Source organism: Orcinus orca, chromosome 6 (genome assembly GCF_937001465.1).
Source record: "Orcinus orca chromosome 6, mOrcOrc1.1, whole genome shotgun sequence".
Classification (NCBI taxonomy): Eukaryota; Metazoa; Chordata; class Mammalia; order Artiodactyla; family Delphinidae; genus Orcinus; species Orcinus orca.
The window spans coordinates 110,296,186-110,324,161 of NC_064564.1; the positions used below are offsets into that span (position 1 = coordinate 110,296,186).

Sequence of the window (27,976 nt, forward strand, 5' to 3'; positions counted from 1 at the left end):
CAAATCCACTTCTCAACAACTGAATTGTAAGCATACTTGACATGAGGATAGACAAAACCTTTTCCTAAATGCTGGCTAATATAATCCTTGCTACAGCCCTTTGGAGAGGGAACTTATGTTCCCAGCTTTACTTGGGGGAGGAATCTGAGGCCCAGAGAGGAACTGTGACTTGCCTAACATAACACAGCAAGAAATTTGAATCCAGGAGTTCTCTGCTGTGTCCCCTTGCCCAGTGGAGAGGTCACTGGGCAGTTCTCTCAGCCGGGAGCTGTCCCTTCAGTGCACAGCAGCCATGGGGGGTTTTATTCAGCCTTAAAGGACTGGAGTGGGGCAGTGGTGGGATTAACCCAGTAGGAGGGGTCGTAGGAGGAACACAGAGAAGATACTCCGCCTCCTTGATACTGTAGGAGTATAAGTGAGTACCCGACAGGTACCCAGTGAGCCCGAGAGGAGAAGTGGACAGAGGCAGTAGGAGACAGAGCTGAGGCCCCTCTCATTTGGCTAGGCTCCCCCTCCCTCAGTGGGCAGCCCCCCCCCAGGAGAGGAGGTTAGGGGAAGCCACTGTGGAGGGGAACAGGGCAACCCACCCTATACCTGCCCCTGTCCCTACCCCAACCCTTCCCCTCAAGCTAAGAACTGCAGCTGTGATTTAGCCTTAGTTGCATGGCTCTGAGGAGGAAGAATGGGATTCTAGATTCCCTTTCCTTCTGGACCTGAATTCGGCATGGCCCCACCCTTGAGGAATTCCAGTCCTATGGGGACACAGCTCCTGACCCCAGTAATGGCAGTGCGGTCAGTGCCGGGCCAATGGACGTCCCAGTGACTGTGGGAACCCAGAGGAGGAGGTAACATTACAACTGGGCTTTGAGGGATGTGTAGGAGTCCCTGGAGCAGAGTAGAAATAAGAACATTCTGGGTGAGAGTAAGTGGAGTGGGTGTGACCCAGGGTGCCTCCCTGCCCTCTCTTTGCCCCAGCCCCACTAGCCACCTGTCAGTTCCACACTGTACTTCTCAAACTATATGTGGTGAAAGACCAGTTTTTCAAACAATCTGTCAAGAACTGGGAATTCCTTGGCGATCCAGTGGTTAGGACTTGGCGCTCTCATTCCCAGGGGCCCAGGTTTGATCCCTGATCAGGGAACTAAAATCCTGCAAGCCACGTGGCTCGGTCAAAAATAAAATCTGTCAAGAACCAACACTCTTGTAAAATACTGTAAAAATGAATTGTTAGGAAAATGAATTGGAATAGAAACAGACACACAAAATACAAGTCCAGTGTTGTATTATTAGAGTCTACAGATATAAAATTTCTCTGTCAAATGGCTCTGAAAGTTTATAAAAGCCTACGCTCGCTTTTTGTAATTATTTTATCACAGACTGGTAACGAGCAGCTTGGACTTGTGCTGGTCCGCAGACTACATTTTGAGTTGCTCGGCTCAAACACACCATGTGTCTTCACACCTCCAGCTCTTTGCACGAGCTGTTCCCTTTGCCTGGAATGTCCTTCTCCGGCCATTGTTGTCTGATTTGTGCTCCTTCTTCAGAGCTCAGTTCAAACAAAACTTCCTGCTGGCAGACTTTACTAAACCACACACACTCCCAGACAAGGTCAGTGCCCCATCGTTAATGACCTGGGCACCTGTGTGTGTTCCCACCTGCATTCCCCGATCCAGGCACCTCTGTGTTACTCTGCACTCCTTGACAGCCTGTAAAGGACCATGAAGGCTCGTGTCTGTATTGTCATCACTGTCCTTAATGCCTGGCCCAGAGTGAACATTTGCTGAGGCCGAAGAAGGTGGCAGGGGCAGATCAAGAAGGGCTTGAATGCCAGGGTCAGGAGATAAGTAGTCACACTTGGGCAGTGGGGAGCCACAGCAAGTAATCTAGCAGGGGAGAGACCCATGGTCAAAGTTTTGGTGGCCATGAAGGCAGCAGAAGTGAAGCTAGGAGGTCCCATTTAGCCGCCTGGAATAGTAATCATCATTGCTGGTATTCATGAAGGCCTTGCTGTGTGCCCATTCTGAGCTGAGCCCTATCCAGACGGCACTGCTCCGCTCCACAACCCTGCTGCCCATTTCACAGAGAAGGAAGCTGAGGCCCAGGAGAGTCTCCGTGCATGGTCCTCAAACTGAACTCCACAGAGCCCTGGGGTACCATGCAACCCCTCGGAGTCTGAACAAGGTTGTAGGGGAGCAGAGAAGACTCGAGGTCCTATCCCTGCTTCCACCAGAGCCCCCCACCCCCTTTTTCTGTTTTAGAGATCAAAGTCTATTCAGAGAAGAACTCTCTGGCTTAAAACAGCTTGAACACCCCTGGGAGAGTGGGAGTAAAACTGTGTTGGAAACAGCTGGCCAAGGCCAGACAGGAGCACCACCATGCTCAGGCCCTGAGAGCGCGTACAGGGGTGGCTGGAGGAACCACCCGCTAGAAGCAAGGGAGACCTGATCTCCCAACCGGCTCCTTGTGCCAAGGTTTCCCTGACACTCTCGCTGGCATCTTGGCCACTCTAGCTAGGATGCTGGGCTACTAGATGCCCACACCAATCAGGCATTGCCTACAGGCTGCCCCAGGAGGACATAGACTCCCAGGCATTTTGGTGGGCAAATGGCTCTTTGAAGAGAGTCACAGATGCAGACTGTTAAAAGGAGGCACATAGAAGCCAAGGCTGGGCACAAGAAACAGAAGCAGGGATCCAGGGGATGTGGATGGAGCTCCCCCCGTGTCCACTACACACCTCGTGGGGTTGTTCAGGATTAAGTGAAATGGCTCATTCAAGCCCCTATGCAGTGTCTGCCATATGGAAGTGCTCAAAAGAGCTTTTCTTGTGTTTATGAGCAGGCTGGGTCTAGTCAGGCAGACCACTCAGAGGCTCTGGGGTTCACGCTCTGGTGGGGCTCCTTTTGCACCCTCTGTGTCTGGTCGTGTGCTGTGCCTTTTCCCTAACCCTCACCCTTCCCCGGGCAGCTGCAGTCCATGGTGGATCTCCTGGAGGGCACCTTGTACAGCATGGACCTGATGAAGGTGCACGCCTACGTCCACAAAGTGGCTTCCCAGATGAACACGCTGGAAGAGGTAAGGGCAGGGCTCGAAACAGAGGCCAGGCTGGTGCAGTGCTGGCGGCCAAGGGCAGTGTCCGAAGGGGCCTAGGTAATTCTGTCTGGACCCTGGTGGCTGTTAGAAGCTGGACTCCTGCAGGGAGCTGGGAGAAGGAGATACAGGCCACAGGGTCCAGCCTTTGAGGAAGAGGTCTGACTGGGCCTCAAGGGCCTGTAGGAAGCTGGAAGGCTGGGTGGAGAAACTGAGGCACCTGCTGGTTGTATGAAAGAGGTGCAGAGGGGGCTGAAACTTGCAGTCGCCCTCAGTTCGCCAAGACCAGGGCCCATATATTGCACAAGTCTGGGGCAACCATTCGCATTGTGCAGGACCGGCCAAGCCCACGGGGGCCAAGCTCGAGGTAGCATGGCTGTTCGAGGACCCACCTACCATGGAGGCAGAGGTGCTAAGTGTCTTCTCCTGGTCAGGGTAAATGTGCTGGAGGGCTGGGCGGGTGGCTGATACTGCCCCCTGAGGACAGGGACAGAGCTGAGTGAGCATGGAGGTTCAGGCTGCAGGTTTGAGGTTTGCATCTCTGCTGGCACAGCCTGGCCTCCGCCTGTTTCCTGCATCCGGTCCCTGCTGGGCTGCTGGGAGCCTGGGGATATGCAGCTGCCAGGAGGGGCGTGAAGGCTTCCTTTCCCAGCTTCCTTTCCACAGGGAGGGGGGCACCTGGGCATCCTGTGCCCCACGAGAGGAGATTAACCCCTTACTCAGCCCAAAGTTGGGGTCACAGTGGCTTCAATTATTCAAAAAGTGTTTGGTGAGTATCTCTTATGTGCCAGGCCCATGCCAGCATGGCAGAATGGTGACAGTCGTTGAATTTCTGCTGTGCACCAGCATTTCCTGTGCATCTAGTACATGCCAGGCTCTCCTGTTGTTGGTTCTACAGTTAGCCTCCTTTGACCTCTCCTCTGGTAATCTTAGGAAATGTTAACTCACTTCACGCAACTGTGAGCCAGACAATCTGGAGGGTATGTCTGCAGAGTCTGGAACAAACCAGAAATGATTTCTGCAGCCACAAGGAAATGATTTTTAAATTATCTTCTGTTTTGCATTATCTGTGCTTTGCTTCTGTTCACTAAGTGATAGCTATGAAAAAAAAAGAAAAAGAAAAAGTTTTTGCTACCACGGGGTGGGGGGGGGAGGCGGAGAGAACAGCCTCACTGAGGAGGAGACGGCTCCCTCTGCCTAAGGGAAAAACATCGCAGGAGGTCAGGCGACAATCTGGGGTCCCAGCTTCCTTCTGCTTTCTTCCCTTACATCAGTGTTCTCAACCAGGGGTGATTTTGCTCCCCAGGGGACAGCCGGCACTATCTGGAGGCATTTCTGGTTGTCACAGTTTGGGGGAGGTGGGTGGCGGATGCTATCGGTCCTAGCGGGCAGAGGCCAGGGACGCTGCTAAACATCCTACAGTGCACAGGACAGCCCCACAGCACCCAAATGTCAGTAGTGCTGAGGCTGAGAAACCTGCCTTACACAGTGTGCCTTCTGTCCACCCTGTGATCCAGGTGGGAGTGGGGCTAGGGGCTGCTAAAGCCGGCAGAGTCCCCAGCAGTAGGGAGACAAAGAGGCAGGGCAGGAGAACAAGAGGAAGAGTAAAGGTGGGGCTTGGTGCGGTGGGAGGAGCCAAGCCTGCCCAGGAGAGAAGTCGGAGACCTGGAGACTAGGAAGGGATCAGAGACCGTAGCAAAACCCCACAGAGTTCCGGTGTTTGAGTATTTTATTAAAAAGAGGTATTTATGTATTACTTGCTAAATTAAAAGGTAATTTTAAAGTAGCAAAAGATTGGTAGCAACTTAAAAGGTGGATCCATAAGGGACTGGCTAAATACATTTTGGCCCATCCATACAGTGGAAACTGTGTGGCGAGAAAAAGGTATGGGGAGTGCTATATATACAGATATGCAAGAGTTCCCAAAATAGGCTCAAGTGAGAAAGCAACGTGCAAAGGAAAGGAAGGCAGGGAGGAAGGGAGGGAACGCCCTGCCCGTTCCCCCAGGCCCTGCTCAGGAGACTGGGCAGCAAAGCCTGATGGCAGAAGCTGGGGTGTCCCCCGGGGCTGGGGACAGTCAGAGGCTGGAAAGGTCTTGGGTCCCGCCCCCACAGAGTATCAAGGCCAACCTGAGCCGGGAGAACGAGGTGGTGAGGGAGAGCATGCGCCACTTCAGGGAGCAGCTGGGGCACTACGAGAACCACTCAGCCATCATGATGAGTATCAAGAAGCAGCTCTCCAGTCTGGGCCTCCAGCTGCTGCAGAAGGACGCGGCCACGGCGCCCGCCGCTGCCCCAGCCCCCAGGCCTGGCAGTAAGGCTCAGGTGAGGCTAGGGCTCTTGCGACGGGCCAGAAGGTGGGTGGGCTGGGAGCACAGTGTGCCAGGACCTCGGCCCTGAGGGCCAGCTGGGTGGGGCTTCGGGTCTGCGGGATGGGCCGAGGGCTGGCACAGCGGGGGAGTCCGTGGCAGGGCGGAGGCAGGGGCTGCCTGCTGCTCAGTGAGCCTTCAACACAGGTGAACTGGGGGCAGACGTGGGGCTCCAGCCCAGGGACACGGTTGTAGAGATGACCCTCCCTGCCTGGTCCTGGGGAACCAGGTCGGCTGCGGCAAAACCACTTCTAACCTCCCCTGCTGCGGCTGGGCCCCTGGCTGGGTCAGGCCTGCTCATGGGTAGATGGACAATGCCTTGGGGACCCCAGCCGACTAATACCACTTCATCCAACCCATCCTGGGGTGGAGAACTCCTGCAGCAAACACCCAGCCTTCCATATTCAAACTCAGCGCACAAAATGAGCAAAGGCCCTCACCAGGCTGAGCCACCAGACACACAACACACCTTCGGGCAGATTTGAAAAAGGCCCTCTTGTAGGCAGACATGCTGCAGAAAAGGCTCTCCCACAGGCCAGATAAATTAAAAGGAGGAGCCCCCTTTGGGTGGATAAATTGTACAAAGGCTCCTTCCTGTGACAGACACGTACCAGGGTGTGCGGCTTGGCAAATGGAGTACAGACTAGACTTCAGTCCCATTCGTGCCCTTTTGACCAGTTCCACATGCAGGATACAGCCCACCACTCCCACAGCGGCCTTGTGTTTTGGTGAGTGGAGGAAAAAGGGAGCTGACTTCTTCGCAGACATTATCTCAGTTAATCTTATAGCCACCTGCGAGGAAGGATGCTCGTCGCCAGTTTGGCAGATGAAGAAACACGGAGTGGGGTCACTCAGAGAAGGTGGCTGTGTTGGAACCTGGGCCTGCCTGACAGCCGAGCCCACGCTCTTCCTCTCCACCCCTCAGCCTCCGTGCTGACGTTTTGACAATGGGGCTATTTGTGTCTGCAGCAGGGACCACCTAGATGCTGATAAAGCAGGGAGGAAGCCTAGTGTCTTGACCCAGAGCTGGCTTCCTGCTCATTCGTGTGCCAGTTCCACAGTAAGAATGAATCCTGTTTGGGCAGTGGCACAGAAGGTCTAGATCCTGTACTTACTGTATCTCCTAGAGACCCTGCCTAACAATGGGTGATGTCACCGGCCCTAGGTTCTTGTGCCAAGCCAGCATCAGAGGCATTTAAAAGGAAGCAAAAATAACAAAATTCACAAAATGTTAGAAACAGCATGCCCTCAGGTCAATGCCCCGGTGACCAACCATCCCAGTTTGCCCAGGACTGAAGGGTTTCCCAGGATACAGGACTTTCAGTGCTAACACTGGGAAAGTTCCATCACACTGTGATGAATTGGTCACCCTGCCTTGGGGCCTGAGAACCTCTCCCTGCCCACATACAAAGATCAATGGGTGAGAGGGACAGGGATGGGAAGCTGACTTCCCCAGGGAGCACACCGTTGTAGTCTACCCCCAGCGGGGAGTGTACAGGAGTTGGGAAGTAGAACAGGAATCTAACCTATCAGGCTGGGCTTCAAGCCTGCAGGGGAGCTAGAGAGCTGAGTGGGGAAACTGAGGCACACCCCAGTCATGAATGTAACTATGGGAGGAAAGCTGTGACTTCATGAGCACCTGGGATGCAGGGCCAGGAGCAACATGGCCATTACCAGCCCCCACATGCTGAGCCTCCTGATGCCCCGCAACATCCCTTCTACCATCCTCCAAATCTGAGACTTCCCTTCTCCCCCAGGACACAGCTGGAGGGAAAGGCAAAGACAACAACAAATATGGCAGCATGCAGAAGAGCTTTGTAGACAAGGGCCTCCCAAAACCTCCTAAGGAGAAGCTGCTGAAAGTGGAGAAGCTGAAGAAGGAGGGCAAGGGCAGACTCCCCCAGACCACAGCCAAGCCCCGGGCCCTGGCCCAGCAGCAGGCTGTGATCCGAGGCATCACCTACTACAAGGCGGGCAGAAAGGAGATGACCGAGGCCATGGCTGGTGAGTCAGAGGAAGATTGGAACCTTGGGGAGTGGGGGCCCCTACAGGGACCCAGGGTCTTCTCTACAGTCAGACTGCCCAGATCTCAGCTCCATGGGTTACCTGTTGGTGCCCTTTGCTCGTCCTGGGGTTGTTGGGGATGAAATGATCAAATCAACACAAAGGGCCACTCAGTTCCTCTCCAGTGGTTATAGCTGTCTCCACCCTCACTGGCCTTTTCCTTCTTCATTGAAAGATGTGCGGAAGGTTCACTATGTACGTGCTGTACCTTCCGGACTTTCTGCCTAACACGGAGCTCACAGTCCAGTGGGAAAAAGCAAACCCATAACCAGGCAGCTGCCTCTGGTGGGCGGGCAAACACAGGGACCAGACCAGCGTTCTGGGAAGTGACCTGGGGCCTTTGAGGCACCTCCCATTTCCAGACTGGCCTTGGAGTGGATGGCCTCTCCAGCACCTCCCACTCTTTTCTCCCCAAAGAAGAGCCCACAGACTCTTGTATCTTTCTTACAGCTCCCTGCCCGATCACAGTGAAGGACAACAAAATAATGAACCGAGAAACAAGAGACAAAATTACCAAGAGTTCCCAAATTTCTGGGCCATCCCCACTGGTGTGGCTCCTGATTCTTCCCCTGAGCCCCTCCCCAGATGCCTGCTCTCCTCTGATGTCCCTGAGAGGTGTCCCAAGCCTGCTCCCCCTTCCAGGGTCCTGCTGACCACCTCCTCCAGTGAGGTTCTCTGCCCAGCCCATGCCCAAGGGGGCCAGGGGTAGAACTGTGAGGGGCCAGTCTCCCAAGAGCCCCCTCAATTCTTGGCCTCTCAGGGCTCAGGGGCCTCTTCTCCCAGCTCCTGGTGCCAGCTGCTGGCTCTGAGTCCTGCCAGGTCAGCCTAGCCACGGCATAGAGCCTCTGACCCCTGGCCAGGGCTCTGCCCAGGAACAGCTGCAGGCATCTGACTCTGCCAGTGAGGGCCGTGGGAACAAGCCCCTGCCCTGGCAGGCTGCCAAGGCTGGGCCCCACTGAGGCCTGCTGACCAGAGGGGGTGCCCGCATTCCCGAGAGACTCCAGGGGCTGCTCCACAGCAGGGCCTGGCTAAACCTCCGTGCAAAGAGGAAGCCCAGCAGGGAGAGAAAAGGAAGAAGTCAGGTGATTGTCTTGGAGTCAAGGGGCCTCAGTGCATCTCTGGGGGCCACACCATCACGGTAACAACAGCACCATTCCTTTGTCTCTGGCATCACAGCCTGCGGAGTCCTTTCACACATGCTGTTGCACTTGATCCAGCAGAGGAAACAAGCTCAGAGAGGTGAAGTGACAGCCTCCAGGTTTCACGGCGAGTTAGTGGGACTGGAACCCAGAGGCTGAGGAGTTTTTGTCCCCTGCGCTGTGCCACTGAGTCTTTCCCTACCCAGACCCCATCCATTCCAACCCAGGAAAGCGTGGGTCAGGGAGGACGCAGAGATGGCCCCAAACCAGTCCCACGGAGCTGAAAAAGTCCTCCTATCAGCAAAGCCCGTGCCAGCAGGAGTGGAAGAAGTGGGGGAGGGATGCCAAGAAAGCTGAGAGATGGGAGATAGGAGATGAACGAGGGGGCAGAGACAGAGAACTGGGGTCCAGAGGTGACGGGAAGCTGGCTGCACCTGCCCTGCCCTACCTGAAGTGGCAAATCCTGGGTGAGAGAAACTAGAGGGTGTTTCCAGGGCAGTGGACTAGGAGAAAGTCTGTAAAATGGGAGCAAGGGTGTCTGCCTCCTGGAATTGGATCCAGGAAATGAAGGAATTGGTACAAAGGGACATTGAGGGGGGAAAGGGGTCTCACATCTGGCACCTCGTATTTGCCAGGATCTGTGCAAATGTCTTGTGCACATTTTCCTCTAATCAACACAACAGCTTGACGTGGTGGACCTCATGACTCATTTCACGGAAGGGGAAGCCGAGGCCCACTGAGGCAGGGGACTTGGCCGAGGCCACTCATCTCAGGGGCCTATAGCCAGTCTGCTGACCATGAAGCCTTCCCCACCTCCCACTTTTCAAGGCCTTTCACTCCTTAGGGGCCACCCGCACGTCTCCCCCATGGCCCCAGCGCTGGGACCCAGTGGGCCTGGACCCCGGGCAGCGGCAGTGCTGCTGGGATGTGAGCACAGGGTCTTCTCTCCACAGATAACGCCCTCAAGGGCACTTCCTGGCTGGAGCAGCGGCCGCCCCGGGTGGAGGGCAGGCAGCCTGAGCCCAACTCAGCAGAGCGTGACGAGACTGGGCCCAGGGCCTCTGAGGGAGCGGACTTGGCCCCTGGCACCCCTGCCTCGGATCCCACCCCCACCCCTACCCTGACTCCCATCACCAGTCCCCTGCCCACCACGCCACCTTCACACCCAGAAGTCCCCAGCCAAGGTGAGTAAGCCTCCCAGGGGTCAGCAAACTACAGCCCGTGGGCCAAACACAGCCTATAGCCTGTTTTTGTACAGCCCTTGAGCTAAGAGTGGTTCTTACATTTTTTAAGGGTTGTTAAAGAATATGGGACAGAAGTATGTGGTCTGGAAAGTCTAAAATGTTTGCTATCTGATCGTTACAGAAAAAGCTTGACAACATTAACAGTGAAACAAGGTAGTGTTTCCAACAAATTCTTCTTAAAACGTCACCTAGAACCCCATCATCAAATCCAGCAACTATTTTCACTTCTGTATTTCCTCTGTCTAGTCTTTGGCCGTTTTTATCTCCATGTTTATAGTTTTGGCTTGTGTCTTTGGTAGAAATCTTCCTCATTAAGTCATCGATGGAGCCCGTCCTTCTGGAGGGCATCTTGGCTATCTGTGATAACAAGACAAAACCATTCCCTACTTTGGTCCACGTGCATTCCACTTCTAGGAATCTCTTTCCTAAAGGATCCATCAGATATGTGAACAACAGCTGCAGCTTAACTGGTTTCCTTGCAGCCTGTTTCTAACGTCAGAAAACTGAACATAATCTAAAGGCCTAACACTGAGGGGACTGGTTAAATAAATTCAAGGGCGCAGCTGTCTGGCGGCCTGGTGGAACCTTGAGATCACATCATTAAAAGGCCATTTAATGATGTGAGAGATTGCTCAGTGGAAGGAAAAAACAGGATACCTAAAACTGTATATTCAGAATCATGTTTTTTTTAAAGTATGTCTGCATGACTATACATGCAGAGAAAAAAAAGGAAAGGAAGGAAATACAACATGTTTAAAAATTTCTTTGAATAATAGAATTTTGAATGATTTTTATTTTCTCCGTTCTCCTTTTCTGAATGTTCTGTGTTTTCTACAATGATCAGACATTGCTTTGATCACGAAGAAAGAAAAAAGAAATACATAAGGCTGCAAACAAAACCTCAGGAGGGATTTAAGTAAGACCCAGATAACGTTCCCAGGACTGTTGCTCTGGCTCAGCGTCTGTGGGTCTGTGTACCAAATGCTGCACCCCTTGCTCCCCACAGGCAGAGAGACGAGCTGCGAGGGCACCCTCCGGGCCGTGGACCCCCCTGTGAGACACCACAGCTATGGGCGCCATGAGGGAGCCTGGATGAAGGACCCCGCTGCGAGGGATGACAAGATCTATGTCACCAACTACTACTATGGAAACAGCCTGGTGGAATTCCGCAACCTGGAAAACTTCAAGCAAGGTCAGGGACCCCTGTGATGGGAAAGGGGCAGGTGTGGGTAGCCTAGGGAGGGTCCCCCATGGAGACTTGGCCCTCCTTTGCCTTGTGGTTTCCTGTGGTCCAGACTTCCCCTGCCTGGCCTAGCTCTGAATGGTCAGCCACCACAAGAAGAGGAGTCTGGGGGCACCCCCTATGTGCTGGCCCCAGGCCAGAAGCTGGAATGCAACAGCAAACAAGATGGACATGGTCTTGCCCTCATGAGTGTAATTTACTGTCAAGGGTAACAATGCTTAGAATTTCCACTTGTTGAGTGCTTATTATGTGCTAATCACCAGTGTGTATCAGCTCATGATATCTTTGAGGTGGGGGTTATCACCCTGTTTTACAGATGAGCAGAGCCCCAGGCCTTACAGGACCTTCAGGTCTGGGCAGGGAAGGGCAGAAATTTGGTTATCAGATCTGGAACATGATGAGGGGAAAGGGTCATTTAGACATGAGCTGCCCTCCAGAAATGCACAATCTGATGTGCATGGCAAAGGCTTCAAGAAACAATTTCAATATAGTGCTAGAGGGAGGCCTCGGGGGCTATGGGAACCCAGCCTGGAGATCAGGGAAGACTTGCCAGAGGAGGTGATGCTGAGGCATTCCCCAGGCAGATAGGATGGGAAATGGCAGTCTAGGCAGAGGAAACAGCGTGGGCAAACGCCCTGAAACAAAGCACAGGGGCTGGTAACAGCCTGTATCTAAATCCTGGCTGTGCTGTTCCACAACCAGTGACCTTGAACCCTCTGAGCCTGTTCTCTCCCCGGCAAATGGGATAATAATAGTACCTCCTTCATGGGACTGTCTTGATGGGATCAGATAACTGGCCCAGCTCCAGGCCCATAGCTCACTCAGTATCCTTGCTGGGCCACCCAAGAGCCCGGGTCCCTGGCCTCCCTGGTCCCTGGGGTGGGCTGGGGTTTTTTCGGGAAGCTCTGGTGTGACCTTCCGCCCTCCGCACGCAGGCCGCTGGAGTAACATGTACAAGCTGCCCTACAACTGGATCGGCACAGGCCACGTGGTGTACCAGGGCGCCTTCTACTACAACCGCGCCTTCACCAAGAACATCATCAAGTACGACCTGCGGCAGCGCTTTGTGGCCTCCTGGGCGATGCTGCCCGACGCGGTGTACGAGGACACCACACCCTGGAAGTGGCGCGGCCACTCGGACATTGACTTCGCCGTGGACGAGAGCGGCCTGTGGGTCATCTATCCCGCTGCGGATGACCACCACGAGGCCCAGTCCGAGGTGATCGTGCTGAGCCGCCTGGACCCCGGCGACCTGTCGGTGCACCGTGAGACCACGTGGAAGACGTGGCTGCGGCGAAACTCCTACGGGAACTGCTTCCTGGTGTGCGGCATCCTGTACGCCGTGGACACCTACAACCAGCGGGAGGGCCATGTGGCCTATGCCTTCGACACGCACACGGGCACCGACGCCCGCCCGCAGCTGCCCTTCCTCAACGAGCACGCCTACACCACCCAGATCGACTACAACCCCAAGGAGCGGGTGCTCTACGCCTGGGACAACGGTCACCAGCTCACCTATACCCTCCACTTCGTGGTCTGAGCGAGACCTGGGCTCACGGGAGAGGAGTGGCCATGGGCATGGGGGGCTCCCCACAGTGACTCCTGCAAGGGACTCCCTCAGCAAATATTTATTTACTGGGCCCATGCCTGGAGCTAGGTGCTAGGCAGTGGGCACAGCCAGCGTCAAGCTTCCTCAGCACTCAGTGGAGTAATAATCACTTACATTTGCACAGCACTGCCAAGAGCTTCATGTGCACTAACCCACTTAATCCTCTTGACACCCTTGGAGGTAGAGACAGTTAAGCCCATTTAACAGGTGAGGAGACTGAGGCCTCACTTTGGATCCAGCAAGCCCATTTTACAGATGAGACCTGACCATGCTCTACCCTAACCTCTCCCCTACCTCCAACCCTCTCCCCTCTCCCCTCATTTCTCTTGTTCTCTCAAGTCTATCTCCCTTCCCCGGGGCTACTCAAAACCAGAGGCCTTTGGGACCAACACACTAGTGTTGGGTGGAGGCCCAGCTCTGCGTGCCACCCCAGGCCCCTGTTCTGACGGAGCTGTTGGTGGCCCTGGGGCTTTGGGCCCTTTGGCTAATGGGCTAATGTCCTTGTTCCATGCCTTTGGCCAGCCCCCCATCCCCACCCCACCCGCTGTCTGACCACATTCCAAACCTCCACAGTCACCCAGCCACTGAGCAGAAACCACACCCCGAGAAAAAATACCAGCCCCCGTTCCAAGACCCCCCGCCCCGTACTCATTTTTATTTTCTCTTATTCTTCATCAGTGCCGTCACTTGTTTCTGCAGCAGCAGCTGAGAAGGCTGCAGGCAGCTGCCTGTCAGCAGCGACTCTACCAGGGTGGGGAACTGGGCCAGGCCCCGAGGCTCCCTTTTCACCCAGAAGTGCTGGCTTTGGCCACATACCCAGGCTGTGGGACCTCTCCCCAGTCCCTCCCAGAGCCTTTGCGCCTGGGGTCCACCTCATCCTTTCTCTCTGGGCCTTTGAACCCACAACCTATACGCACTCAGGGATACCTCCAGGTCGGCCACGAGCAAGACCCTAGGCCTGAGGCTGGGTGGCACCAGGATGAAACAGGTTTCTTCTTCCTTGTCAGTCCTAACCTGGTTATTTGGTGGGCTGGCCTGGGGGACCGGGGGAGGCTGAGATCTGGGCAACCAGGTCCAGAGGAGGCTTCGGACCTTCTGGGTGCAGGGAGGAGTCAGAGGTGAAAGCTGGGAGGGAAGGAGAAAGGGATCTGTGGATCAGACTTTTCCTGGCTTCAGAGATAATGGTGCCAGGGCTGCCCCGAGCCCAGGACTTGGGGCTGAGGGTGCACAGGTGGGCTCCCCCGAGCCTCAGACCCAGCAGCCCCGGGGACAAGACCTTCAGGCCTGCCCCACATCTGCTTTGAACAGTATTTTTAGAACTGGAAGAAGTTCTCCGGTCTGACTCCCTATATCTACAAAGGAGAAATAGGCCCAGAAAGGTTTAGAGAATGGCTCAGGGCCACACTGGGAACAGGACCCAGCTGATCTCCTTCCAGAAGGGCTTTGTCTTTATCCTTTATTCTCCACGCTCAGAGGCAGCTAGGCAATAGACCACCCAGCACCCAAGTCATCCCAACACCTTTGAGGGGTGTTTACTGCTGATCTCTACACAACCCCAGACCCTGCTTCTTTCATTCTGTCCCCATGCCAGCTTCCAGGTATCTGTTTATATGAACACCCAGCTGCCATGTTGGGAAATTCAGCTGCATACCCAAGAGTGTAAAGAAATGCATTTTGTGCAGGATACATTTCTTTCAGGCATTGTCAGGTGATGTTGTTTTGTTTAAGCTGTAACTCACTCCCGAAGTAAAGGGGAATGATGGCGCCCAGCCAAGCAAGGCCTGACTCATAGTGGCGGACACATCCAGCCTCCCCCGCCCAACTGAACTCTGAGGGCTCCACTTAGAAACTCTTCAGGGGGCTGCAAGTCCCAGCGTTTCCCTTGGCCCTGGGTGTGGGTTTTAGAAGACTCTGTCTTTCGTGATATCACAGCCCAACCACGTGAGAAATGTTCAGGCTCCTCTTTCCCCATTAGTCTTAGAAAAGGGAAAGTTAGAATGGACCAATTTTGGAAAAGGACAAGCAAAATGGTTTTTTCGGGGAGAGGATGCTGGCTGCAGCCTCTAAACATTCACTAAGCCCCTTCTGTTTTCAGGCCCTTGTATGTGGGTTATGTTGTAGGTACAATTATTTTCCTCATTTTACAGATAGTCAAACTGGAGCCCAGAGAGGTTAAGTGGAGGCAGGGTCAAGTGGAAAGCCAGGTTTCCAAATCGGTAATATAACCTGAGCATCAACAGTGGGCTAAGCAAGCCATGTGCATATTCTTGCGTCTTCACAACAGTGGAAGGGATGTACTCTGAGTGTGTCCATTTTACAGACGAGGAAACTGAGGTGAAGGGACTTACCCAAGCACAACAGCTTAGCCTGTAGCACAGTCAGGTTTTCAGGGCTGGTCAGCACATGTTCTTTGCCAACTCTGTGTCACTCTAGCAGCAGCTCCAGAAATGGTGGTCGTTGCTTTTAACCAGTGTAGCCAAGCCACGAATTGCATCTACATAGGAGACCCAAGAAGGAGGTTGGGTTCAGTTTATAAAGAGCCTTGAATGCCAAACCAGAGAAAAGAAAATTCCAAGACAACTGGATTTTGTTCTATCGGTGACAGGAGGCAGGGAAGAGTTTTTGTTGTGGGATTTATTACAGTTGGTAACAGGTACTTCAAACAAAGAAGGAGAGGGCTAGCTTTTCCTACCGACCTCAGCTGTGACAGCAAAGGAAGTTGTCTCTGGTGTTTCTGAACAACATGCTACGTGAAGGGGCTTTGGCTTCCACCTTTGAGTCCTCCCAAGAGATTTCTAGACCTTAATATTTAATTTGCTCTGTCTGGGAGGCAGCCCTAAAGGTGAGGCTGGGGGTTTTTCCTGGGAATGACTTGAGGGCTACTGAAAGCCCGTATGTTCTAAAGCACCTTTTCCTCCATGACAGCACTGGAAACCACTCTGGTGACAGGAGGACACGGCACTGGATGGTTGTCAGGGAGCCCTGGATAGGAGTTAGGGAGTACTAGGTTAGAATCCAGCTATGCTTCTGACATGCTGCACAGAGGGGACCGATGTCAACTCCCTTTTATGGCTGAAGACCTGCAGCTTAGTGAGGACAAAGGGCAGCTGAGGGCCCAAGCAGTACCCTCCTAGAGCTAGAAGTCACCTTTACATACATTATCACTAATCCACCCAGGAACCCCAAGGTTGGCATTACTTTTCCCTATTACAGGGAGTGAACCTCAAGTTCAGAAGCGTTAAGCAACCTGCTCAGGGTCACAAATCTAACAAGTAGTAGAGTCAAGAGTTGAACCACGTCTGTTTTTACACCAAAGCCCCAAACTAACTGTTGTTAGGAATTTTGTAACCAGTCAGGTTTTCTTCCTTGCTTTGGCTAATGGGAAGCTCAAAGTCAAATTTGAGATTATTTTTAACAATTGTACTGGGTCTCCTACTGGACTCTGGCTTCATTCTGGCTTTCTGCTTTTACCTTTACCCTGATCTCTTTATTTTTATTATATTGTATTTTATCTATTTTTGTAAATTGCCACAATACCTTTTTTTGCAACAAGGTGGAATATACCTAAATAAATACGTGATCAAAAGCTTGATTTAAAAGTCTTGACTAAATGCTATGGTCTGCATCCTTATCATAACACAGACATTTAATAACTTTAAAACAATACTTTGTTATGAGAATCGGCCTTGTTGCTAGAAACTGATCTGGATTATGAACTAGGGCAGAAGAATCCAACTCAGGCTGACAACCAGGCCCCTCCCAGTGAAGAGGAGAAGCAAGCCATTCCCAAAGGTATGCAGACACTACCTTGCAGCCCCGCCTTCAGCTGCAGAGAGAGAACCCCAGGGAGGGAGCCTTGAGCATCACTTAGTCCCATGTTCTCAAACTTCAGTCCTTCATGTACAGACCCTCGTTGTGATCTTTGTCATTTCCCTCTACCATCTTCAGTATAGTTTACTATTTCTTTTTTCAATCATTTCATTCTTTTTACTAAAATAATTTTATTTCAAAGGGAAGCTTTATAAGCTGTCAGCAAAAACAAAAACAAAAAGTCTTTAAAAATTTTTTTTTAAGTAGGAATATTACAATAGTAAAAAGAAAGCCAGTGACCACAAACACAAGGTGACCGGGATGCGACACAGAACAAGCAGCACTGTCGCATCCCACTGGACACCGTGCCGGTGAGACCGGCCAAAGCGCTTTGTGTAAAAAGGAAGATTAGCAAATGTTCAAGGGACATAAAGGGCAAACCAGCAGCAAGTGGATATTGTCCTTGATGTAATCAGAGGGATGGGATTGGAAGGGAATAGCTTCTCCCATGTGGCTTAATGGCCCTTCACGTGGTGGCTTAGGTACCTCCAAGGAGTTCTCAAACCACTGATGGGTGACTTGGATTTAGACTAGCTTCCCAAACACACACACACACACACACACACTCATTCAGCCAGGCCTTCCCTCCCCGGCCTCCCCCAGCTACAGGCCAGCCTCGGCAGAGCCCCTGCCTTGCCTGGTAGCTGGGCACTGTCCCTGTGGCCCTGGGCAATGACGAGGGTCCCAATCCCCACAGTACAGACAGGTCAGAAGCACAATGCGACACCTGCCATGGCAGAGGCTGATGGGAACATGTCCCTCTCACAACTCAGACTCCACTAGGGCTGACCCTAGTCCCAAGCAAGCCAAACATGGCTGGGTTTTAGGTAATCTGGACCATGGCCTCCCCTCTCTGACCCCCTCGCCAGCACCAGTCCCATCTGCTCTCCACCCCATCCTCCCCAGCCTTTGCATCAGCTTTGCATCCCTCTGCCTGGTACACTGGTGCCTGCACCTGTGCGTGGTTGCCTCCCTCTGGTCACTCAGGTCTCAGCTTCCCCAGGGAAACTGTCCCTCAATGCTGAGTCTAAAGTCATCCCCATCGGGCTTCCCTGATGGCGCAGTGGTTAAGAATCTTCCTGCCAATGCAGGAGACACGGGTTCAAGCCCTGGTCCAGGAAGATCCCACATGCCACGGAGCAACTAAGCCCGTGCACCACAACTACTGAGCCTGCGCTCTAGAGCCCGCGAGCCACAACTACCGAGCCCGCGTGCCACAACTACTGAAGCCTGAGTGCCTAGAGCCCGTGCTCCTCAACGAGAAGCCACTGCAATGAGAAGCCCGCGTGCCACAACGAAGAGTAGCCCCTGCTCGCTGCAACTAGAGAAAGCCTGTGCACAGCAACGAAGACCCAAAGCAGCCAAAAATAAATAAATAAAATTAATTTTTTAAAAAAACTTAAAAATAAATAAAGTCGTCCCCATCACAAGCCCTCTCGTCTCTTCACTAGCAGGTATTTATTTATTAGTTTTCCTGCTTAGGGCCTGTCTCCTGTCACTGGAATCTGAGCTCCATGAAAGCAGAGCTTGCTCCCTACTTGTTCATCAGCACCCAGGAGACCCCCAACAAATGTCTGCAAATAACCAAGTGATCTGTCTCAGAACCTTGGGCAAGTTCATGAACAGTCTGCTGAGCAAGCCACTCTTGGTTCCGAGGTCATGGCCACTGAATGGGCCACACTGCTTTCATTTTATTCGTGCAGCGTATTTGTTGAGGCCATCCCTAAGTCAGGTTCCAGGCAGAAACCTCTAGAATGCAATCTCAGATCACTAAGGCTGGAGAGCAGATGGGATATTTCCAGTGACTCTCTCCATCTTGAAATTCTATGAAAGTGAGAAAACCCATCTTCAGGAAAAAATACTCCACCTAAACACCCCATCCTGGGCTGCAGCCAGGGACCCGGGCAGCAAAAAAAGCTGTGGCGTTTCTGTTGTCTGTGGCAGGCACGCAGCTCTGAACCCCAGCTCAGTGCTTGAGGCAGCTCAATGGCCAACAGAGGCCAGAGGCTGTAGAGTTCAGTGAGCTTAGGCTCACCCTTACCAGCCTGGTTGACAGCATGACCTGCCAGAAAGAGCAGTGACAAGGCTTGTGCGGTCTTGTAAGCCCTAAGCGTGATGCCCAATACTGGGTGGGGGTTCAGGAAGCAGTAGCTACTGTTGCCATTGTAACCAGTTAATTCCCTGCTCAGAGGATCTGCCAGCATTGTAACCAGTTAATTCCCTGCTCAGAGGATCTGCCAGCTCTCCTGGCAGGTCTGTGTCATGCACCGCCGGCTATCCAATGTGACTGATGCCTGTGTGCCAGCCTTGCGGGCACCAAGCTGAGCGAGGCTCACCCCTCCCCTTGAGAACCTGCTGGGAGGTGCAGAAGCCAGATGTAGCCGCACGCACCTGGTGTTCTTGGTGCTTTGAGAGCCGAGATCCTGAGGTCTCCGTGCCTTGCCAAGGAGTGTGGGCTGCTCCTGGAAGCACAGAGGTGCCAACACCTCCCAACCTGCCTCCCTGTCAGAGTGAAGAGCCTCCTCTGGTCCCCTCTTGGTGTGGTCCTCAAAGGGGACCTCTCTCTGCCCTCTAGATTTTCTCCCTAGGACTTTAAGTCCTAAAATTTCCCCTTGGCAGGTGGGAAACGAAGAAATGTCAATAACTATGTATAGGATAGATATAGATGTCTACAGCGTCCGGGTGTGTGCTCCATGCCAGGCGCAGTGCCGAGTCATTTTTTTTTTTTTGTATTTATTTTTGGCTGCATTGGGTCTTCGTTGCTGCACGTGGGCTTTCTCTAGTTGCAGAGAGCGGGGGCTACTCTTGGTTGCTGTGCGTGGGCTTCTCATTGCAGTGGCTTCTCTTGTTGCAGAGCACGGGCTCTAGGCACACGAGCTTCAGTAGTTGTGGCACATGGGCTTCAGCAGTTGTGGCACACAGGCTTCAGTAGTTGTGGCTCGTGGGCTCTAGAGTGCAGGTTCAGTAGTTGTGGCGCATGGGCTTAGTTGCTCCGCGGCATGTGGGATCTTCCCAGACCAGGGCTCGAACCCGTGTCCCCTGCCTTGGCGGGCGGGTTCTTAACCACTGCACCACCAGAGAAGCCCAGTGCCGAGTCTTTACAGCATCGTCCCACTGAATCCTCCCACTGACCCCACAAAATAGGTACTGTTGCTGTCCACATTTCACAAATGGGGAAACTGGGGCACCAACTGCTATGTCACGTGTTCAAGGTCACACAGCTGTAGCACCACCCTCTCAAAACACCACACTGGTGGTTCTCAAACCCAGATCCCTTCAGAATCACTTCCAATGCCCAGGTGCCACCCCAGAACAACAGAACATGGCCTCTGGGGGCGAGGACTGAGATCTGGTCTGTTTTTAAAGCTGCCCAGGAGATCATGCCATGCATTCAGGTTTGAGGGCCCCTGCCCTTCACCCTCCCAGTGCTCAGAAAGAGCACCCCAGGTGTGATGGGGTAGATCTGTCAGATGCCAGGCTGCACCTAGGGAAGCACTCTCCTCCCGGCTGCCCCAGAAGAAGAAGGAGAGAGAGCAGGCCTTAGCCTGGCATGTCAGCCATTTCTCCCCAACAGGGCGACTGCGGGTGGGGGTGGGATTCCTAGGGCACAGAGCACAAAGGCTCCCTCTGCCCCCAGGCAGTGCCCAGACGCTACCCCACCCACCAGGTCCAGTCTAAGCTCTGCCCACAGCTGGGGCCAGCCCCTCGACCCCCTACATTCCAACAGGGACCCCATGAGGCAGGAACAGACAGGGCTTTCAGGATGCATGCCTGCCAGGGGGGATGAATTATTACCCCCCTGCTACGGCAGAATTATCTGCCATGAGCTCAGGGTGGCATTTCACGTGCCAAAGGTTGGCTGGCCCTGCCCTGGCCCTGGCCGCTTGGCTCCAGGGCCCTCATTCCAACTGTGCAAGGACAGAAACTTTATTCTCTTCCACTGCAAGAGGCCTCCGCCCCTCACCATCTGTGCAGCATCCCCCTCAGGGATCCCCCTGCCCCCACCCAGGGGCCAGGGCCTCCCTTCTCCATGGCTCAACACAGAGGGGATTAGATAGGGTGATTCCAAAGTCAAGTTTCCCAGGTCCTTTTAAGCCGGGGATTTTACTGACAGGGAAAGCCATTGTTCCCAAGATGTCCCACCCCAACCTGTCCTGCTTTCTGCATGAGGCCCTGACAGATTCGAACAGCTGCTGCAGCTGGAACAAGCTTCTTGTGAAAGGAGCCAGGGCTTTGGGAGCCAGACAGCCCTTGGTTTGAATCCCAGTTCTGCCACCTACCACCTGTGGAACTTGGGCACTCTACCTGAAGTCTCTGGTCTCAGTTTCCTCCTCTGTAAAATGGGGATGACAACCTTGATCTTCCAGGAATGTTGTGAGGTTGAAATGAGCTAATGGATGTGCGAAAGCACTGAGTGGGAGCACAGAGGGCGGACAGCAGGGCAAGGCACAATGCACCATGAGGGACCTCAAAGACTGACTTGGGGGATCACCCTCGGTCTGACCCCCAGGGCCTAAGGTCGGGCCAGACCCAAAGTGAGTTGTCGGCAAACGCGAGCATATCCTCAAACTGATGCTCTTCCTTGCCTTCTCTAACAGAGAGTGGAGAGGGCAAATGTCTTTCATTCAGTGAGCCTACTTGGATTGATTGGTAGTGGTCGTCTACGGGAGCTGCCCACGCAGGCCCAGGACAAGGGAGGAGAGTGAGGGATCAGCAATGTTTGCCATGAGAACAAGAAGTTTGGGTGGTGAGATATATGCTACGTTTGCCGTTTCTGTTATAGAACAAGGTCTAAATAATACTTCTCATTCCAGTTTTTGCCTGGATTTGTGTAACAGCCTCTACGTTGATCTTTCTGCTTGTTGTCCCTTCCTACCCTCTGATTTTCAACTTTAGCTTCTAGAGTGAATTTTCTAAAATGAAAATCTGGCCATTTCACTCCATTACCTGTCACTGTCCCTTGGCTCCTCCCATTGCTCTGAGGATCCCAGGGGTGGCTTTTAAGGCCTCCATTCACCTTCTCAGACTCATCCATGGCCACTCACTTCCAAATATCCCAACCTCAAGCCCCATCAATCTGAGGGCCTTCAAGAACCAAGATGTGAGGATCCGAGGCACCTTGGAAAGTCAAACCCAAAGCCCTGTGCCCAGACTCACAAGATCAGAGGGGTAGCCAGAGAGTTCACTTCATTTACCACCAGTGAGTTTAACAAACCAGAGGGAGCTGGTAAACTTCCAATGGACCCTGAAGTGCAGTTTAGCAAAGCTGTCACCTGCTCACCCTTAACCACACTGATGGGATTAGTCCGGAGTCGCCCCTGCAGAGGGGAATTTACACTGCTCTGTCTCCTGATTGCCCATTCCAAGACAAATCTCCTTGGCAGCCAGACACAGGGTAGAGGCTTCCAGGCACCCCTGGGGTCCAAAGCTTTCTAGTCCAGGGTCCAGGCATGTATGAGGGCCCTTGCCCCACAGAAGGCCAGTGGGGTTCCTCTTCATTCCCTCTCAGTTCCAACTCTTGCTATTCCCCTGAAGACAATCAGATATTTCCGTCTTTCAGTTTCACAAACTCCTACCCTATGCTACCGCTCTGGCCAGGTACGGAGATGAGCCTTGGGGATTCAGAGATGGCGCAATGCAAAAGTGTTCAGTGGACACTGTCAATGAGCCAGACAGGAAGGGCTGATGATCAGGGAGCATAACCAGTGCCACATGGCTGAGGAGTGAGGCACTCATAAACAAATCTCCATTTGTTTCTAAAAGTTTGGGATGTCGACTAAAATGCTAAGGAAGAGTCTAGACTTGCCGAAGAGGCAAGCATATGAATGAGTTCCTTGAGGGAAAATAGCTTCTTTAAAGAAAAGAATCCAAACAGGTTTTTTTTTTCTTTCTTTTTTTTCTATTTAACTTTTTACTTTGAAATAATGACAAAGTTATAGAAAAATTAGAAGAGTAGCACAAATAACTCCTAAATACTCTTCCCCTTGATTCACCAATTATTCACATTTTGTGACATTTGCTTTATCATTCTATGTACAGCTTTTTTCTGAACACTTGAGGGTAAGTTGCAAATATGATGCCCCTTTTCCCCTAAATACCTCAGTGTATATTGCCTAAGAACATGAACATTCAGATAACCACAGTACAATTAGCAAAATCAGGACATTTAGAGATGACATAAAATTATATCTAATCTACAGGTCTTATACAAATTTGGTGAAGCTTAGAACATTTTTTTTCCAGTTCAGGTTCCAATCCAGAATAACACATCACATTTAAGTCTCCCTTAACTCTAGAACGGTTCCCCAGCCTTCCCTTGTCTTCCATGACATTGCCATTTTTGAAGAGTACAGGTCATTTATTTTGCAAAATATTCCTCGATTTTCATTTTTCAGAGATTTCCTCATGATTAGATTCAGGCTATGCATTTGGGGCAGAGATACCACAGAAATGATACTATGTCTTTCTCCATACATCATATTAAGAAGCACTTGATGTCAATTTGCCTTATTACTGGTGATGGTTACTTTGATCACTTGGTTAAGGTGGTGTCCACCAGTTTTATCTACTGTACAATCCCTATTTTCTCTTTATAAATAATAAGTAATTTGCACGGGAGTACTTTTTTTTTTTTTTTTTGCGGTACGCAGGCCTCTCACTGTTGCGGCCTCTCCCGTAGCGGAGCACAGGCTCCGGACGCGCAGGCTCAGCGGCCATGGCTCACGGGCCCAGCCGCTCCGTGGCATGTGGGATCTTCCCAGACCGGGACACGAACCTGCGTCGCTTGCATCGGCAGGCGGACTCTCAACCACTGCGCCACCAGGGAAGCCCGCACGGGAGTACTTTGATGCTATATAAATATTTTATTTCTCATCAAGTTTTCACCCTCTAATTTTAGCATCTTGATCTTTATCTACATTAATTATTTCTCTGATGACTGCAAAATTGTGACCTAAAATTTCCTATTATTATAAGTCCATGTTCTACTGAAAGAAGAGCTTACAGTACACATACATACAGTGGATGATGGGCACATGAATTCTTATCTTATTCAATGGGTTATAATTCATTACTATTATTGGGACTTCCCTGGGGGCCCAGTGGTTAAGAAACCGCCTGTTAATGCCGAGGACATGGGTTTGATCCCTGGTCCGGGAAGATCCCACATGCCGTGGAGCAACTAAGCCCATGTGCCACAACTACTGAGCCTGTGTGCCACAACTACTGAAGCCCGCACGCCTAGAGCCCATGCTCCACAAGAGAAAGCCCACGTGCAGCAAGAAAGACCCAACGCAGCCAAAAATAAATAAATTTAAAAATTCATTACTATTATTATTTACTTGATAACCGAATTGTTCCAGATTTGGCCAGTGAGAGCTCATTCAAGGTGGCTGCTATGTCCTTTTGATGTGTCTCTCTTATTCGTTGAGCACTTCCTTATTTTCTGACACAAAAGGATGCTCTAGGCTCATCCTATATTTTCTCTGGCCTTGCCCAGGAACCAGCCATTTCTTCTAGCAGCTCTGGTTTCCCCAGGGGAGGATGGTATTGTGGTATTTAGAAGCAAGGAGCTGGGCACAGCTGGGCTCACTGTTTGCAGGGTATCATTGCTTCTAGGTCCTCTCAGTGGATAGAACTAGGAAACACATACACGTATAAATATGAATCCAAGAGTTCATACTGATGCCTCCAGTTCCCATCCAATACCACAGCGTTCTTCCTGGCCTTCCCCATTTCCTATTTGTATGTTCCTTCCACAACAGTGAGAAACCTGCCTCTCAACATCCTCAATATATTTCACCTTTTACTCAGTCTGCCAATGCACAGAGACTAGTTTCATAATTAGTTGCTACGAAAAACAAGCCCATTAGGTAGAGTTCAGTATTTGTTTGCAATTCTTTTTATCTTTAGATTGAGCGTATATATCAAAGTTCTGTGTTCAAAAGTTACTTGGGGTGCTTGCAGTACAGATACTAAAACTGGAACAATACAGAGAAGATTAGCATGGCTCCTGCACAAGGATGACCAAAAAATAGCTACTTAAATTAGTCCTTTTATTCACTTCAGTGTGGTTTGTTATTCATTTGAAACATAATTCAATAATTTATAAATACAGAGCTACTTCATTAGAGATTTTTACTTCTTTCCATAGCTTGTTTTAGTTCTCTTATAAATAACACGTAACTAAATTTTCTTTTCCGCACTTTTTTCAGCTTGTCTTCTTGTTTTTGGTTTAATAAAGGAAATTAACCCAGTTACATGTATAGTGAAAGCTAATATGTCTGGTCTTTTCCCTGACATCTTGTTTGTGTTATTTCTTTAATATGGATGGGAGAGAATTAGGAGAACCTTGTATCTGCCAGAGCCCAGCACCTGGTCTGGAGCGTAGCAATGCTCAGCAGATATTTGTGGAATGTTGGCTGGAAGCTCAACAAGTGACTTCCCCTTGTACCTGGATAGATAGACACAGGGTCTTGACCTTACTGTGATTGTAACGATGACTATGGCAGTAGTTACCATTAAGTTGAATAATTATGAAAAGTCTTAGCAAAGGGCCTGGATGGGGTGATCACTGAATAAACTGCACCTGCTATTGATTGAGCACTGACTAAGAACCAGGCATGGTGCTCCATTATCTTATTTAATCCTCCCAATAATCCCATTTTACAGATGGGGAAACCTGGGGTTAAGGGAGTCATTTGTTCTTATACCTAGGAAGCAGTCAAGTTGGGATCTGAATCCAGACCTGAATTCAAAATCCATACTTTATCCACCATATGTCCCAGCCTCTACAAATGCAAAGACAAACACATAGAGTCAGCTAATTCCAGGAACTCTGAAGCTCTTGCTCACAAGGTCAAACATTCCTTAGCTGGACCCAACTGCCAGCCAGTCCCCTGGAAACCCACAGCCAGAATAGAGGCCAATCCCAGGAAGTCAGGCCCATAAGGGTATAAGGAAATGCTCCTTTATTGGACTTAAAACATTTGGCCAGAGTATGGGAAACGAACATTCTCATGCTCTGCTAGTGGAAGCATAACGACAGCCAACATTAATGAGAACTTATTCTGGACCAGGCCCTTTACACTGGGATTTTTCAACCTCAGCACTGTTGACATTTGGGACTGGATCATTCTTTGTTGGGGTGGGGAGCACTGCCCTGTGCATGTAGGATGTTCAGCAGCATCCCTGACCTCTCCCCACCAGATGTTAGTAGCACCCCACCCCAGTCGTGACAACCAAAGATCTCTCCAGACATTGCCAAACATCCCCTTGGGGGGCAGGCAAAGTCACCCCAGTTGAGAACCACTGCTTTGTATGTATTACACTAATTTAATTCTCACAACAAACTGATGAGATTGGTACTTTCATCATACAGATAAGGAAACTGAGGCACAGACAAGTTAACGTCCTACCAATAATGAGCACAGAGTAGGGATTAAAATCCAAGTAGCTGGAGTCCAGAGGCCACAGTGCTTCACTGCAGTGGCCAGCCTATCTGATCTGACCTTTCCAGAGAACAGTTTGGCAGAATATTAAAAAAAAGTAAACATGCATACCCTTTAGCCCACAGTCCCATGTCTAGGACTTTAAAGAAATGTACACACAAAGCTGTCATCTCATTGTTTACACTCAGCGGAAAGCTGGACGTGTGGTAAAGACCCATCTGGAGGGGACTAGCATTCCTCCTGGGCCTGAGCACTGAGCTTGAGCCAGACATAATTTTTTAACCATGTAATTTATTCTGCAGACAATAAAAAGGGTTATGCAGATTTGTACTGACAAAGAAAGATGTCCTTGACACTGGATTGAAATAAAAAAATTAAAAACCCACACGTACAGTATGGTTTTACTTCTGTAAAGTTTTATGTACATATAGCAAGGGGGGAAAGTGCCATTTGTAACAAGAGGTGATTACAGTAGCTCTTGCACTCGTTTAGAATATTATCTGATGGGATGCTTGGCATGAGAGGAAGGCCAGTCACAAAAGGCCACATGTTGTATGATTCCATTTATATGAAATGTCAGAATAGGCAAATCCATAGAGACAGAAAGATCAGTGTCTGCCAGGGCCTAAGGAGAGGGGGACAGGGGAGTGACAGCTAAGGGGTATGGGATTTCTTTCTAGGGTGACAAAAAATGTTCTAGAATAAGATAGTGATGACGGTCCCACAACCTTGTGAATACACTAAAAGCCAGCGAATTGTATGCTTTAAAAGGATGAATGTTACAGTATGTGAATAATGCTTCAGTAAAACAGATTTAGACAGGGAGAAATTGACAAATCCAAGGCAATGATTAGGAAGCCAGTGACACAATAGAGAATCTATTCCCCCAGGGATCCAGAGGACTATTGGAGGGGGCATTTCCCTCAGTGCGTGGAAAGAGGAGCTGCAATTAGTTGAGTGTTGAAGAGTGCCTGGACAACTTGGGGACGGCTGGGGCTGACACGCGGCTTCCGAATACACAGATGTGTACCTGTTTCTCCTGCTTCTCTTTACATTACTCTGAGTTCAAGTTCCAGTAGCCTCTTGAGTTAGAGGCTACTCCCTTTAACAGGCTTTAGTGGCACCAAAGGATAAAGCTCTAGCCGCCCCCCCCACTATCAACTCCACCAGCCCCCACTCCCACCCTAGGAAGCCCACAGTCCAGGTAAAAACAATGTGCTCATCTCGTTACATAATCACTGTGGGATAAACCCTTCCTGCTTCACTTCCAACCAGATCGACACCCCTGAAAACCCAACTCAAAATCACTTCAACAACATGGGGACTTGTTTTCCTTGTATAACAAGAAGTCCTGGGCATGGCAGTCCAGGATTGTTCATTCAAATGCTCAGTGACATCAGTAAGGACCCAGATTCTTGCCGTTTTTGCTTGGCTGCCCTCTCATCTTGTCTCATCCTCAAGGGTGCAAGATGGCTGCTGCAGTTCTGGATCACACCTTCACCATCAACATCCAGAGGCAGAAAAGGGATTGACTTGGTCCTTCTCAGAAGTTCTTCTGAAGTTCCTTCCCTCCTCATCGTCAGAGCTGGACCACACGGCCTGGCCGTACCCAACTACTGGCAAGGGGCTGAGGACCACTGAGATCAGCTTAGACTCATCAGGATTTACCTGAGTAAAACAGTAACTTAGTGACCGGAGGGGTAGACGCCAGAACAAATCCCAGTCTCTGCAGCGATGGAGGAAGGGGAACAGGCAGCCAGCCACGGTGGCCACATCGGGATTCCTTCCCCACAGGCCTTGCCCTCTGCCCCGCACGCCTTTCTCAATCTCTCCAGATTTACGCCTCCTCTTCCTTCACATCAGCTGGGCACCTCCTCCAGAAAGCCCCCCCGTCCTCACTGGC

At 51.2% G+C, this 27,976-nt stretch overlaps 1 protein-coding gene, 1 long non-coding RNA gene and 1 other non-coding gene across 4 annotated transcripts in view; 2 read left to right on the plus strand and 1 right to left on the minus strand.

Moving 5' to 3' along the window:
* Positions 1 to 16,346, plus strand: part of OLFML2A (olfactomedin like 2A) — a 33,479-nt gene extending 17,133 nt beyond the window's left edge. For both annotated transcript variants that reach the window (XM_033427216.2, XM_004269234.4), the window contains exons 3-8: positions 2,965 to 3,072; positions 5,202 to 5,411; positions 7,213 to 7,459; positions 9,612 to 9,842; positions 10,909 to 11,094; positions 12,081 to 16,346. In XM_033427216.2, the coding sequence (XP_033283107.1) occupies positions 2,965 to 3,072; positions 5,202 to 5,411; positions 7,213 to 7,459; positions 9,612 to 9,842; positions 10,909 to 11,094; positions 12,081 to 12,685 (1,587 nt within the window). In that variant the 3' untranslated portion in view covers positions 12,686 to 16,346. The remainder of the gene's footprint in view (positions 1 to 2,964; positions 3,073 to 5,201; positions 5,412 to 7,212; positions 7,460 to 9,611; positions 9,843 to 10,908; positions 11,095 to 12,080) is intronic.
* A 6,186-nt stretch (positions 16,347 to 22,532) lies between these two features.
* LOC125964590 (uncharacterized) lies at positions 22,533 to 27,952 on the minus strand. Its single transcript, XR_007477730.1, has 2 exons — positions 25,336 to 27,952; positions 22,533 to 24,260 (listed from the first exon to the last, which is right to left on the minus strand). It is a non-coding gene; the product is annotated as an uncharacterized LOC125964590 (long non-coding RNA).
* On the plus strand, positions 24,580 to 24,682 carry LOC117201114 (U6 spliceosomal RNA). The gene has a single exon (XR_004483071.1). It is a non-coding gene; the product is annotated as a U6 spliceosomal RNA (small nuclear RNA).
* Positions 27,953 to 27,976: the final 24 nt, after the last annotated feature.